This window comes from Stomoxys calcitrans, chromosome 1, assembly GCF_963082655.1.
Source record: "Stomoxys calcitrans chromosome 1, idStoCalc2.1, whole genome shotgun sequence".
Taxonomy (NCBI): Eukaryota; Metazoa; Arthropoda; class Insecta; order Diptera; family Muscidae; genus Stomoxys; species Stomoxys calcitrans.
In genome coordinates this window covers 245909106-245923631 of record NC_081552.1, presented here as the reverse complement: position 1 = coordinate 245923631, position 14526 = coordinate 245909106, and the positions used below count along the sequence as shown (strand labels likewise).

The window sequence follows — 14526 nt, the reverse complement described above, 5'->3', positions numbered from 1 at the left end:
AATTCACCAAAATCGGATAATAAATGTGGATTTTATGGGCCTAAGACCCTAAATCGGAGGATCGGTCTATATGGCAGCTATATCCAAATCTGAACCGATCTAAGCCAAATTGACGAAGGATGTCGAAGGGTCTCACACAACTCCCTGTCTCAAATTTCACCAAAATCGGATAACAAATGTGCCTTTTATGGGCCTATGACCCTAAATCGGTGGATCGGTCTATATGGGGGCTATATCAAGATATAGTCCGATATAGCCCATCTTCGAACTTAACCTGATAATGGACAAAAAAAGAATCTGTGCATAGTTTCAGCTAAATATCTCTATTTCTAAAGACTGTAGCATGATTTCAACAGACAGACGTACCGACGGACGGACGGACATGTCTAGATCGTCTTAGATTTTTACGCTGATCAAGAGTATATATATACTTTATAGGGTCGGAAATGGATATTTCGATGTGTTGCAAACGGAATGATAAAATGAATATACCCCCATCCTTCGGTGGTGGGTGTAATAACTATTCAAAGGATAATTTTGTTCCATATAAAGTGAAGGAAGGCGCAAAATCCATTCTGGTGGGTTCCCCAGATTCGGCCCGGCCGAATTTAGCACTCTTTTTGCTTGTTTTTGTGTTTTACTGCTGTGATAATGTAAAAATTTAACAAAACAATCCCTAAGCGAATGATAGATAATGGCATATCAGCTTTGTGTTATCTTCCTGTGGAAGATCACAAATAGGTGGACAAACTCATTGTACCCATGTAAGACAAACAGTAGCTGTAGGGTAGGGGTTGGACAATGTAAAATAAAATAAAAATAGCTGTGTATAAATCCAAGCGATGATTTAGTCTCCCAGCGGCATTGTTACAACACACATCATGCCATTTAGCATCCGCAATACGGAAAACAATACATCCTACGACAAGGACTCTAAGATATGGAGAGGTTTGCAGAAAGAGTCCAAATATGGGCCGCAGGATTCCATTGGATCGGTGGCATTGAAAACAATGCTAGAATATTCGCAGCATATTGGGCAGGTAGGGTGATGCGAAATTAGGATTATTGTGATATATTTCATAATTTTTTCTAGATTTGCCATCAAACCGGTAGGCAGTTGAGGAATATGGAAATTGCCATTAAGGCCATACAAATTGCTCAGCATTTTGAAAAACTCCAACTAAAGCAATGCGACATTATTGGACTATGCGCTGCAAATACGGAATATGTGGCCCCTCTATTCTTTGGCGCCTTGACTGCTGGTCTCTCCATTAGCACCTTGGATCCCAGTTACGATAAGAAGGGCATTAAAATCATCTATTCTTGCACCCAGCCTCGTATGATTTTTTGTGATGGCATCAATTATTGGAGAATACGTGAAGCCTTTGATGAATGTGGCTTAGCCTCGAGTCCTGTGGTGACACTTAATGGCCATATCAAGGGGGTTCCCAGTATTTTGGAGTTCTTTGAGCAGGAAGTTAAACCCGAAGAATATAAGTGAGTTGAGCTGGAGTTGTACAGTGGCCTATGGTGTAATGGTCTTTTGCAGTATTCCTCTTTTAGAAAACGGTGCCAATCAGGTGGCTGTAATTGTCTGCACATCGGGGACCACAGGATTTCCCAAGGAAGTGTGCATATCTCATGCGGCCCTGTTGCAATTGTTCGAAAGGTGAGCGCTTATTATTTTAAGAATGAAGTCAAAACGCTTAATTTAACTCCCTGAATGGAGTGGACCCTATGTTATGCCAGCGATAACATAAACATTGACAAACGATAATATCAAGTGTTTAGAGATTTCTATTGCTATAGGGAGTCGGAGGCCATCCGAGCGCAGAAGTTAGGATGTCCGTCTATTACACCGAATGCCTGGGTTCAAATTCCAGCGTGCGATTTCTATTGCTATAAGGAGTCGGAGGCCACCCTAGCGCAGAAGTTAGGATGTCCGCTTATGACGCCGAACGCCTGCGTGCAAATCCCAGCTTGAACATGAGAAAAATTTTCTGCAGTGGTTATCCCCTTACTTCTCTACCATGTGGTGGCGCAGTGAGCAGTGCGTCGTTCGCGCTCATCGCTTAACCCTGATCACTGAGCTTAACTTTAATCGGACTGCACTCATTGATGTGAGAGAAGTATTCCCAGTTCCTTAATGGAATGTTCATGGGAACTTTAGTAGTGGTAGTACATAGCCATGATAATAACTTCTGTTTGTGATTATTTTTGACATTGGAAGACCTCTCACATATATCGCCACGAATTGTAATTGATTGGCCAGCTGACCGTACAATGCATTATAGAGAGAATTCTTATTTCGCCCGAACTGTTCGCATGTGGAATCGAATTTCGGCTAATGTTTTTCCCATCCACTTTGACATCCAAAGATTTAAGACACTACAACATTCCCTTCACCCACCCCCCCCCCCCCCCCCCCCACTTCTTCCATTTGGCTCAGATCGGTTCAGATTTGGATATAGCTGTCATATAGACCGATCTGCCGATTTAGGGTTCTAGGCCCATAACAGCCACATTTATTGTCCGATGTTGCCGAAATTTGGGACAGTGATTTGTGTTAGGCCCTTCCACATCCTTCGTCAGCTGCCATATAGACCGATTTCTCGGTTTAAGGTTTTGGGCCCATAAAAGTAGCATTTATTGTCCAATGTAACCGAAATTTGGGACAGTGAGTTCAGTTAAACCCCTTGACATCCTTCTTCTTCAGATCGGTCCAGATTTTGATATGGCTACCATATAGACCGATCTCTAGATTTAAGGTTTTGGGCCCATAAAAGGCGCATTTATTGTCCAATGTGGCCGAAATTTGGGACAGTGAGTTGTGTTAGGCTCTTCGACATTTTTCTGCAAATTGGCCTAGATCGGTCCACATTTGGATATAGCTGCCATATAGACCGATCTTTCGGTTTAAGGTTTTGGGGCCATAAAAGGCGAATTTATTGTCCCGATATCGCCGAAATTTGGGACATTGAGTTTTGTTACGCCCTTCGACATTCTTCCTCAATTTGGATCAGATCGGTCTTGATTTGGATATAACTGGCATATAGACCGATCTCTCGATTTAAGGTTTTGGGCCCATAAAAGGCTCATTCAAAAGCTCATGTTCGATTTCGCCGAAATTTGAGACAGTGAGTTGTGTTAGGCTCTTGGACATTTTTCTGCAAATTGCCCCAGATCGGTCCAGATTTGTATATAGCTGCCATATAGACCGACATCTCGTATCAAAAGGCGTATTAATAATCCGAGAGCACTGAAATTTGACACTTTGACTTATGTTAGGCTTTTCGATATCCGTGTTGTATATGGTTCAGATCGGTTTATTTTTAGATATATTGGGTTGCCCAAAGTAATTGCGGAGTTTTTAAATGAAATTAAATGCATTTTTAATAAAGCTTAGAATGAACTTTAATCAAATATACTTTTTTTGCACTTTTTTTCTAAAGCAAGCTAAAAGTAACAGCTGATAACTGACAGAAAAATAAACGCAATTACAGAGTCACAAGCTGTGAAAAAATATGTCAACGCCGACTATATGAAAAATCCGCAATTACTTTTTGGGCAACCCAATAGTTACTAAAAAGATCACTATTTTGTTATACACAATTGAACAATGGCTTGCACTTATTAGTATTTGGTCCAAATCGGAACATATTTTGATATAGCTGCTATGGGGCATAAGGTATGCATTTTTCACCAGATTTTAACGAAAGGTGGTTAACGTATATACCAGATGTGGTGGTTATCCAAAGTTCGGCCCGGCCGAACTTGTCGAGCTTTAACTTGTTTTACTTATATTTTCTATGTATTTCAGCGCCGATTTTATGAACAGAAGATTCCTTTGCTTCAGTTCTCTCTTCTGGCTGACAGGCATAGCAACTCTTATACAAGGCACTATTGGCCGAGCCACTCGTATCATATCTGAGAAACCATTTAAGCCGGAGGATTTTTTTCAAATTGTTAAACAACACAAAGTAGACATTTTCATGGGACCTCCTTCCCAAATGGCATTGGCTTTATCTTCAAACGCTATCAGCGATAGTGATTTCTCAAGCCTTGAATACTTTCTCATAGGTGGAGGTTCCATATCGTATGCCCTTACCGAAAAATTTAAGGCATATGCCCCACAAACTATTTTCTATGGAGGATATGCGTCAAGCGAGACATGCTGTGGCATAGCCGCAGGCATATGTGAACCCAGCAATGCAGTTGGTACGATTGGTTCCAATGTTGAAATAAAAATCATTGATAATGACGATGGTAAACATTTGGGTCCCAATGAGTCTGGGGAAATATGCGTTCGTACCAGACTGCCCTGGGCTGGTTATTATAAAAATCCGGAACGCACTAAGGCCATATACGATGCGGAAGGTTGGATACACACTGGCGACAATGGTTACATCAATGATGAAGGCAAATTATTTCTGATCGACCGTAAGGCTGATATACGAAAATTCGATAATTTCCATTTCTCTCCCAGCGACATAGAGAAAGTGATCAATGAATTGCCTCAAGTGGCAGATGTTTGCGTTGTGGGCATACCGGATATTGTACATGGTCATCTGCCAGCTGCCGCTGTAATAAAACGACCCGAAAGCACCATTGACGAGAAGGAAATCTATCAGTATGTCGTCGATCGCATGCAAAATTTTGAACATTTACGTGGTGGCGTTTACTTCTTTGAAAGCCTACCTCGAACGGTGACGGGAAAAACTGTACGCCGCAAAGTGGTCGAAATGTGTCAAGAGCTAAAGCAGTCACAAAAATGCTAGTATTTTAAAATTGTGCTTTGAAAATAAATCTAAATGAGTATGAAATAAAATTGCTAAAGAACTCTTACTCTGATCCCCCTAGTGTTTAATTTCTAACCGGGTCTCTGGGAAAAATCAACAAACCGAATTTGCAAAAGTCGTTTTTGGGAGAAGAACATCTGAAGAACACAAAGTACTGCCACAATGTGTTGCGGGACACCCTAGTATACCACGTGCCAGAGGAAAAAAAAAAAATTGGCGTGGATGTCCCCTATAAAGAGGCCTTTACGTCTGCGTGGCGGCCGACTTCCACGTCACACTCCCCACTCCTAGTGCCTTCCTGCGACAGGAGGAGTTGGGATTAACTTGGGCACACCGTTCGGCAGACCAGCGACAGCAATGTGAACGTGTGGTCTGCCATGCGCAAGTTTTTTTTGTGTTTTCAGTTGTTCTTATTGTCCCTCGTTGGAATGGTCAATTACTGGATCCCATTCTTACAGGCTGGGGGAAGCGGTGTTTATTTCACGGCGGCTTCCCCGGGCAAACGTTGGAGAACTGGGGCTGCCTTTTTTATATGTGGCCCGATGGCTAACCCCAGCTCTGCGAGGGGGAACCTGCCGAGAGATTGCAGACCTGATGCAAGTGATTGTCAGGATTTATGAAATACATCCATACCCAAGAGGATGGGTTTCATAAACCTGCAATCACGGCATCAGGCAGGCCACCGTAGCATGTTTCCCGGTACCTGAAAATAGAGGAAGAAAGGAATATTAATAAATAATTGCGGAGAAATGATGGAACGATATTACCTTATGGCCTTCTACCAAGAGCCACGAAGTAAACAGATGGTTTTCGCCCAGCTGACGCGTAGAGTTGCCATTGCGTATGTTATTTGCCATTGCATATGGCGAATTACTACACTGGGTGAGATTGTTGTTGGGCGGCTATACGACGATAAAGCGGTTTTCATTCATATAAAGTAGCCGCTCCAAACGAAAAGATTTAAGAGAATTTAAATGTTAGCTATTGGGTTACAAATGTTCTAAAACCGGAGTTAATGCATAAAATCAATATGGCTATTAACTCAAGATGGCTAATTTTTATGATTGAGTGAGAACAAAGTAATAAAAGAGGGTTAATTAGGCATTTTGGCGTCAGTTGAAAAGAAAAGTGCATAACATTATATCTGAGAGATGTGTATTTAAATTTGAATTGCAAAGTAATAATAAGGAAGAGGTTAGTGTTTTGTTAAGTTAACAAAATCTTGGGCAGCGGTCATTAAGGAGACGTTTTTTTTGTTTAGAAAATTCCAGTGGGTGTTTTGTGTGTCGACATAAGTCGTTTTGCTGTTTTAATCGAGACTGTGAGAAATAAATAAAGATACCAAATAAGATAAAGTGAGTTTTTAGGTTATATTTCTATGACCGAAAGGTGTTTTAAACCCTGTTATTTGCAGATAAAGCCTCCTGGACGAGAGGAGGCGAAATTTTTGTTGGTGCAAGTGGCTGGGTTAAGGCTAAAGTGAATTCCCCCCGATTCAGAAACACACATTGAACGGTGATTACCGCAAACGCCACCGTTTCATCTGGTGGTTATAAAGGTAGGCCGCTTTTTAGTTTATTGTGCCCAAAAGAGGGCGAGAGAGGAAATTCCGTCCGTTGTTGTCCAGACCGAGAGGTTTGGTTGGATGAAAAATCGTTGGTCAACGTTAATCCAGAGGTGCACAATTGTTGCCATCAGGCTATCCAAATTAGGGGAACTATCCCAGTTATCTCTGGAAAGCGGAATCTTTGCTTGTATTCGGCCGTACACTTTTGTTTTGGTGATGGAAAAAGGTACCACCAGTTGAACACCTCCAACGACTTTGAATTTGAAATTATATGAAGTCACGCACACATACTAACCTTTACTTTGAAAAGGCGAATTCGACTGATGACGAAACGTTTTATTCTCCTCCCGAAATAGATGATACCGAAAGATTAAAACCTTGGGGTTATAATGCAATAGTAATCAAACTTTTCATTACCTTTTTTTATGTATGTGGATATTGACATGATTATTATATTTTGATTTTTTAACTACCTTCTACTTTATTTTTACCATCATATTTATTTCTTACATTATTATTTATTGACCATTTTTTTATATTTTTTTCATATATCCTAAGTTTTAGCTTACGTTTTTTTTACTTGTTTTTATGTGATAGAATTTGCAAAACGTTCATGAGTACGCGTTTGTAGGGTGTCTATTCCCAACAGTGTGTCCCTTCTAAGAGAGCTCCCTTAGGTAGGCCAGGCTTAACCGTTTTTATTTATATTAATTTGATTATCCTTCTTTGCAAGTTCTAGTGTTCAGTGTTCGTTTCATGTAACAAGAAAGTTAAAAATTAGAAGATTAAGTTAATTGATTTAATGCTATAATTTAGTTAAAACTCAGTACTGTCAGTTTATTGTTGATGATTTTGATAAAAGAAAGACAGGAATCTTAATACGAATTGCGTTAGTTTTAGGCCTTTATATTTTAAATAAAATTTATGATGTTGTGACTTGTTTAAAAAAAAGAAATATGTTGTGCTAAATTGTGGATATAAGGGGGGTGTCAACGTGAGGTAGGTGTGGTGGCTTGAGCGGGATACAGGGATCATGTTTGAAGAAGGGGATGTCCACATGACCATGGTAGGGCAGGGCGACTGGAGGTTTCCATCTACCTCCCACTTAGGAAGAAATCTGTGCTTGTGTGTTAGTGTTGTCTAGTTTGTTAGAACATTTTTATTTATTGATACGACCCCGGGGCGAAAGATGATGGGATGGGACCTCCCCTGATAAGGCGACGAAATCTAGCCGGTGCCCAAATCATTTTTGGCCGCAAATAGGGGCCTCGTAACAAATGTCTTTAGTGCAGCCTGACAATTCGGAGTGGTACACAACCATAAGTCGAAGAAATAAATGAAGAACAGATAAAAACTCATATAGTTCGGCAGGGTCGAACTTTGAATACCTACCGCCTCAGATAGGTCTATAATCCTGTATCTATTCCCATATCATACCAATCGGTTTATATGACCGTTTAAGACGGGGTGTGACTGGCCGAGTAGCATATAAAAAAAATGTCCAAGAAAAACCCATTGGGGAATACCCATTGGGCCATACTTCTCACATGTCTATAAGTGCTGTCCGATTTAAGTTTAAGCTCAATGACAAGAGAGCAGCTTTTTATAGCCTAGTCAGCACGGCGCACAGTGGGATAGAACCGAAAAAAAACCTTGTACAAAGTATACCATTTGAGAACGGATCGGGATAACTCTTCGAAATTTAGAGATGAGTTAATATGCAAAATTTCAAGGCCCTTGGTGGTCCAAAAAGTCAGCTGGAGGTACACAATATCTCCACTGGTTTCGGAGATATTCGACTTTTAGTTTATATTTTTTCAAATTTTGGCCGAGTTTGGCTGTGTATTTTGCAATTTACAAAGGCAGTTTTGGTTCCACTTTCATTTAGATATATATTTTGTATTAGTGAACAAATTGACAATGACTTTGCTGCAGTACGCATCAACATCCGATAGTTGCGTTGAAAGTTATTCAGTTTAAAAATCCAAAAATTTTAAAAGAGTGGATTTTTTTTTTTAATTTTTTTGTCGGAAAATTGGTTAGTCCAAAGTCGGGCCCAACTTTGGATACCCAACACCTCAGGTATATATGTAAACAACCTTTCGTCAAAATTCGAAGATTAAAGCCCGTTTCCCTCTAGGACGCTTAATTTAGGAGATACAGCCATTTCAAGTTTTCCATCCGAAATTTCGATTTCTAATAGATTTCCTAAATTTCCTTTAGGACGCATAGTTTAGGAGATACAGCAATTTTAAAATTTGCAAGTGAAATTTCGATTTCTAATGGATTTTCAATGAAATTTTTAATTTTTTGAAGGTGTAACGAATAAAGGCCCGTTTCCCTCTAGGACGCAGCCATTTTATGTTTTGCAAGTGAAATTTCGATTTCTAATAGATTTTCAATGAAATTTTTAATTTTTTGATGGTGTTACGAATAAAGGTCCATTTCCCTCTAGAACGCATAGTTTGGGAGATACAGCAATTTTAAATTTTGCAAGTGAAATTTCGATTTCCATTGGATTTTTAATGAAATTTTTAATTTTTTGAAGGTATCACGAATTAAAGCCCGTTTCCCTCTAGGACGCTTAGTTAAGGAGATACAGCCATTTTAAGGTTTGCAAGTGAAATTTTGATTTCTAATGGATTTTCGATGAAATTTTGAATTTTTTGATGGTGTCACGAAATAAAGCCCAATTCCTTCTAGGACGCTTAGTTTAGGAGATACAGCCATTTTAAGTTTTGCAAGTAAAATTTCGATTTCTAATGGATTTTCAATGAAATTTTGAATTTCTTTATGGCGTCGCGAATTAAGGTCCATTCCCCTCTAGGACGCATAGTTTGGGAGATACAGCCATTTTAAATTTTCCAACTGAAATTTCGATTTCCATTGGATTTTCAATGAAATTTTTAATTTTTTGAAGGTACCACGAATTAAAGCCCGTTTCCCTCTAGGACGCTTAGTTTAGGAGATACAGCCATTTTAAGTTTTGCAACTAAAATTACGATTTCTAATGGATTTTCAATGAAATTTAGATTTTTTTTGAAGGTGTCGCGAATTAACGCCCGTTTCCCTCTAGGACGCTTAGTTGATGAGAAAAAGCCATTTTAAGTTTTCCATCTTAAATTTCGATTTTTAATGTATTTTCAATGAAATTTTTAATTTTTTGAAGGTATCACGAATTAAAGCCCGTTTCCCTCTAGGACGCTTAGTTTAGGAGATACAGCCATTTTAAGTTTTGCCAGTGAAATTTCGATTTCTAAGGAAATTTTTCAATGAAATTTTGAATTTTTTTAAGGTGTCACGAATTAAGGCCCGTTTCCCTCTAGGACGGAGCCATTTTATGTTTTGCAAGTGAAATTTCGATTTCTAATGGATTTTCAATTAAATGTTTAATTTTTTGATGGTATCACGAATTAAAGTCCATTTCCCTCTAGAACGCATAGTTTAGGAGATACAGCCATTTTAAATTTTGCAAGTGAAATTTCGATTTCTAAGAGATTTTCAATGAAATTTTGAATTTTTTGATGGTGTCACGAATTAAAGCCCGTTTCTCTCTAGGACGCTTAGTGTAGGAGATACAGCCATTTTAATTTTTGAAAGTAAAATTTCAAAATCTAATTCCCTCTAGGACGCTTAGTTAAGGAGATAAAGCCATTTTAAGTTTTCCATCTTAAATTTCGATTTTTAATGTATTTTCAATGAAATTCTAGGACATATGGTTTAGGAGATACAGCCATTTTAAGTTTTCCAGCTGAAAGATCGATTTCTAATAGATTTCCAATGAAATTTTTAATTTTGTGAAGGTGTTACGAATTAAAGCCCTTTTCCCTCTAGGGCGCTTAGTTTAGGAGATACAGCCATTTTAATTTTTGAAAGTAAAATTTCGATTTCTATTTTCAATGAAATTTTTAATTTTTTGATGGTGTCACGAATTAAGGCCCGTTTAGGTGATACAGCTATTTAAGTTTTGCAAGTGAAATTTCGATTTCTAATGGATTTTCAATGAAATTTTTAATTTTTTGATGGTGTCACGAATTAAAGCCCATTTCCCTGTAGGACGCTTAGTTTAGGAGATAGAGCCATTTTAGGTTTTGCAAGTGAAATTTCGATTTCTAATGGATTTTCAATGAAATTTTGAGTTCGATATGTGTCACGAATTAAAACCCATTTCCCGCTAGGACGCTTAGTTTAGGAGATACAGCCATTTTTGACTTCTTCAACTTTTAGAGTTGGCAATTCTTATCCGATTTGGCTGTTATTTTTTGCATGAGGTGTTTCGTTATGACTTCCAACAACTGTGCTTAGTATGACGCAACTTTGCAGGTGGTGTTTTGGTATCACTTCCAACAACTGTGCTAAATATGGTTTAAATCGGTACATAACTTGTGTATAGCTGCCATATAAACGGATCTGGGAACTTGATTTCTTGAGCCTCTAGAGGGCGCAATTCTCATCCGATTTGGCACAAATTTTGTACGACGGCTTCTGTCATGACCTTTAACATACATGTCCAATGTGGTCTGAATCGATACATAGCTTGATACAGCTCCCATATAAAATGATCTCCCGATTTTGCTTCTTGAGCCCCTACTCAAGGCGCAATTCTTATCCGAATGGACTGAAATGTTACACAATGACTTCTGCAATGTTCAGCATTCAATTCATTTATGATCCGAATCGGACTATAACTTGATATAGCTCCTATAGTAGTTCTTATTAATTATTCTTTGTTTGTCTAAAAAGAGATACCGCGCAAAGAACTCGACATATGCCATTCATGGTGGGGGTGTATAAGATTCAACCCGGCCGAACTTAGCACACTCTTACTTGTTACTTGTTTGCCTTGCTTATGGATATATTATTGTTGTTGTTATTGTTGTTATGTTATATGTTGGCTTGCAAAGAGTGCCTTTAAACATAAAATTTGTACTTTGGATCGTTGAGATTCAAAATAAACTGTTGCAGGAAAATTAACAACTTTCGTATTTGTTTTTTCGACCAAAGTTGTTGTTTTTCAAAATCTGTTTTATCTGTGTATGGCCCGATATAGACCATTTTCGATTCGGATGTCGAGATTTTTAGAACAATTCATTGTCTTCGTTTTAATCGAAATCGGACTAAAAATGCGGCTTTTATAGGCTTAAGACCCTGAATTGTCCTATCGATCTATACGGCAGCTATATCCAAATAAAGTCCGAAGAACTAAACCTACGTACAGACGGACGGACTCACACAGACATCGTTTATTCGTCTTAGAATTTTACGACGATCTGAAATGGGGATCGGAAATGGTTATTTCAAAGTGTAACAAACGGAATGACTAAATGAATATATCCCACCCCTATCCTATGGGGGTGGGTATACAAATGTGTGTTGAAGTTGAGTTGTAACGCATTTTCAATTCAACAATTGATTTTTATTCTTTTTATCTATTCCAGCATTAATTTTGTGAACAAAGGAATTCTTTGCTTCAGTTCTTTTTATTGGCGTTAAGTTCGGCCGGCCCGAACTTTGAATACGCACCACCTCGGGTACATATGTAAGCCACCTTTCATCAAAATCCGGTGAAAATTGCATACCCTATGTCCCACAGCAGTTATATCGAAATATGTTCCGATTTGGACGAAATACTAATAAGTACAAGTCATTGTTCAATTGTGTATAATAAAATATTGATCTTTGTAGTAGCTACATCTGAACCGATTTGGGCCAAATTGCAGAAAAATCTCGAAGTGCCTAACACAAAGAACTGTCCCAAATTTCGGCGAAATCGGACAATACATGCGCCTTTTATGGTCCCAAAACCTAAAACCGAGAGATCGGTCTATATGGCAGCTATATCCAAATCTGGACCGATTTGTGCCATATTGCAGAAGGATGTCGAGGGGCTCAACTTAACTCACTGTCCCAAATTTCGACGACATCGGACCATTAATGCGGCTACATCCAAACCGTTCAGGTTTGGTGGTCGTCGAGGAAAGCGTTGTACCAAATTTTGGTAGAATTGGTCAAAAAATGCGCTTGCAGTGGCTCTTGAAGTGAAAATCGGTCGATATACATATATGGCAGCAATATCTAAATCTAAACCGATTTCTAGGCAATTCAACATTAATGCCGGGAATCAAGAGAAAACCATTCCTGCCAAATTTCGAGAGAATCGGCTAACAAATGAGCACTTTATTGCAATATATCCCAAAATCAGACGAACATCTATATGGGAGCTATATCCAAATCTGAACCGATTTTTTCAAACATTAAATTATATGGATGGACCATACTATCGAGTCAAACAAAGATTTCATGCACTTTTCTGAATTTTATGTATTTTTTTATATCCTCCACCATAGGATGGGGTTCTGTTTATAACTCCTCGGCATATTCGTCTTAAACCCCATAAAGTATATATATTCTTGATCGTCATGACATTTAATGTCGATCTAGCCATGTCCGTCCGTCTGTCCGTCCGTTTGTCTGTCGAAAACACCGCCGAAAACCGTCTGAAATTTTGCACAGAAATATTTTCTTATTAGTGTAGGTCGGTTGGCATTGTTAATGGGCCATATCGGTCCAAGTTTTGATTTAGCTGCCATAGAAACCGATCTTGGATCATGACTTCTTGAGCCACTAGAGGGCACAATTCTTATCCGGTTTGGCTGAAATTTCGGATGACGTGTTCTGTTATGATTTCCAACAACTGTGCCGAGTATGATTATAATCGGTCCATAACCTGATAGAGCTGCCCTATAATCTGATCTGGGGTTTTGACTTCTCGAGCCTCTAGAGGACGTAATTCCCAACCGATTTGGCTGAAATTCGGCATGACGTGTTTTGTTATGACTTCCAATAATTGAGGTAAGTATGGTTCAAATCGGTCTACGACCTGATATAACTGCCATATATGCCGATCTTGCATCTTGACTTCTTTAGCCACTAGAGGGCGCAATTCCTATCCGATTTGGCTGAAATTTTGCATGACGTGTTTCGTTATGACTTCCAATAACTGTCGTCAGTATGGTTCAAATTGGTGTACATCCTGATATAACTGCCATATATGCCGATCTTGCATCTTGACTTCTTTAGCCACTATAGGACGCAATTCCTATCCGATTAGGCTGAAATTTTGCATGACGTGTTTCGTTATGACTTCCAATAACTGTGCTAAGTATGGTTCAAATCGGTCTACGACCTGATATAACTGCCATATATACCGATCTTGAATCTTGACTTCTTTAACCACTAGAGGGCGCAATTCCTATCCGATTTGACTGAACATCGGCATGACGTGTTTCGTTATGTCTTCCAATAATTGAGCTAAGTATGGTTTACATCGGTCTACAACCTGATATAGCTGCCATATAAACCGATCTTGAATCTTGACTTCTTGATCCAGTTGTGGGGGCCATTTTGTATCCGATTTGGCTGAAATTAGGGATATTGAGCCTGTAGAGGGCGTAATTACTATTCGATTTGGCCGAAATTTTGTTAAACGGCTTCTCTCATGACTTTCAACATACTTGTCAAATATGGTTTGAATCGGTCTGTAGCCTGAAACAGCTACCACCAGCAGATCTCTCTATTTTATTTCTTGAGCCTCTAGAGGGCTCAATTCTTATCCGATTTGACTGAAATTTTGCACCAAATTTTTTTTTTAGTTTGACTTCCAACAAATCTGCAAAGTATAGGCCAAATCGGTGCATAAGCTTATATAGCTCCCATATAAACTGATCTCAGATCTTGACTTCTTGAGCCGCTAGAGGGCGCAATTACTATCCGATTTGGCTTAACGGAAGTGTTTGGTATGACCATCAACAACTGTGCCAAGTATGGTCCAAATCGGTTGATAACCTGCTATAGCTCCCATAAAAACCAATCTCTGACTCATAGACTCTGACCGTGACTTCGTGAGCCTCTAGAGAGCGCAATTATTATCCGTGTGAAGTGTATTGCATGAAGTATTGTAGTTGGACCATCATCAACTTCGCCAAGTATGACCTCAATCGGTTCATCACCTGATATAGCTACCATATAAACAGATCTCCTAATTATACTTCTTGAGCCTCTAGGGGGAGCTATTCTTATCCGGTTTGGCTGAAATTTTGCACAACGACTGTCGTTTGAACTGGTTGGAGAGTGTTTTGGGGCACTTTGCCCTGAAAATAG

General features: G+C 39.0%; 1 protein-coding gene and 1 long non-coding RNA gene across 2 annotated transcripts; both read left to right on the top strand.

The window, feature by feature from the left end:
- The first annotated feature begins 847 nt into the window (after positions 1–847).
- LOC106086936 (uncharacterized) lies at positions 848–4851 on the top strand. Its single transcript, XM_013251755.2, has 4 exons — positions 848–1040; positions 1094–1497; positions 1550–1669; positions 3821–4851. The coding sequence occupies exons 1-4, from the start codon at positions 882–884 to the stop codon at positions 4776–4778; spliced, it is 1641 nt and encodes a 546-aa protein (XP_013107209.2). The 5' UTR covers positions 848–881; the 3' UTR covers positions 4779–4851.
- Positions 4852–5935: 1084 nt separating this feature from the next.
- Positions 5936–7310, top strand: LOC131994247 (uncharacterized). Its single transcript, XR_009396565.1, has 3 exons — positions 5936–5993; positions 6061–6154; positions 6214–7310. It is a non-coding gene; the product is annotated as an uncharacterized LOC131994247 (long non-coding RNA).
- The last annotated feature ends 7216 nt before the right edge of the window (positions 7311–14526 follow it).

Excerpts from the sequence above, each read along its gene's own strand:
- LOC106086936 (XM_013251755.2), top strand. The coding sequence starts at position 882 with ATGCCATTTAGCATCCGCAATACGGAAAACAATACATCCTACGACAAG. Across the intron at positions 1,041-1,093 it reads ATTCGCAGCATATTGGGCAG|ATTTGCCATCAAACCGGTAG; the intron begins GTAGGGTGATGC and ends AATTTTTTCTAG. Across the intron at positions 1,670-3,820 it reads CTGTTGCAATTGTTCGAAAG|CGCCGATTTTATGAACAGAA; the intron begins GTGAGCGCTTAT and ends TATGTATTTCAG.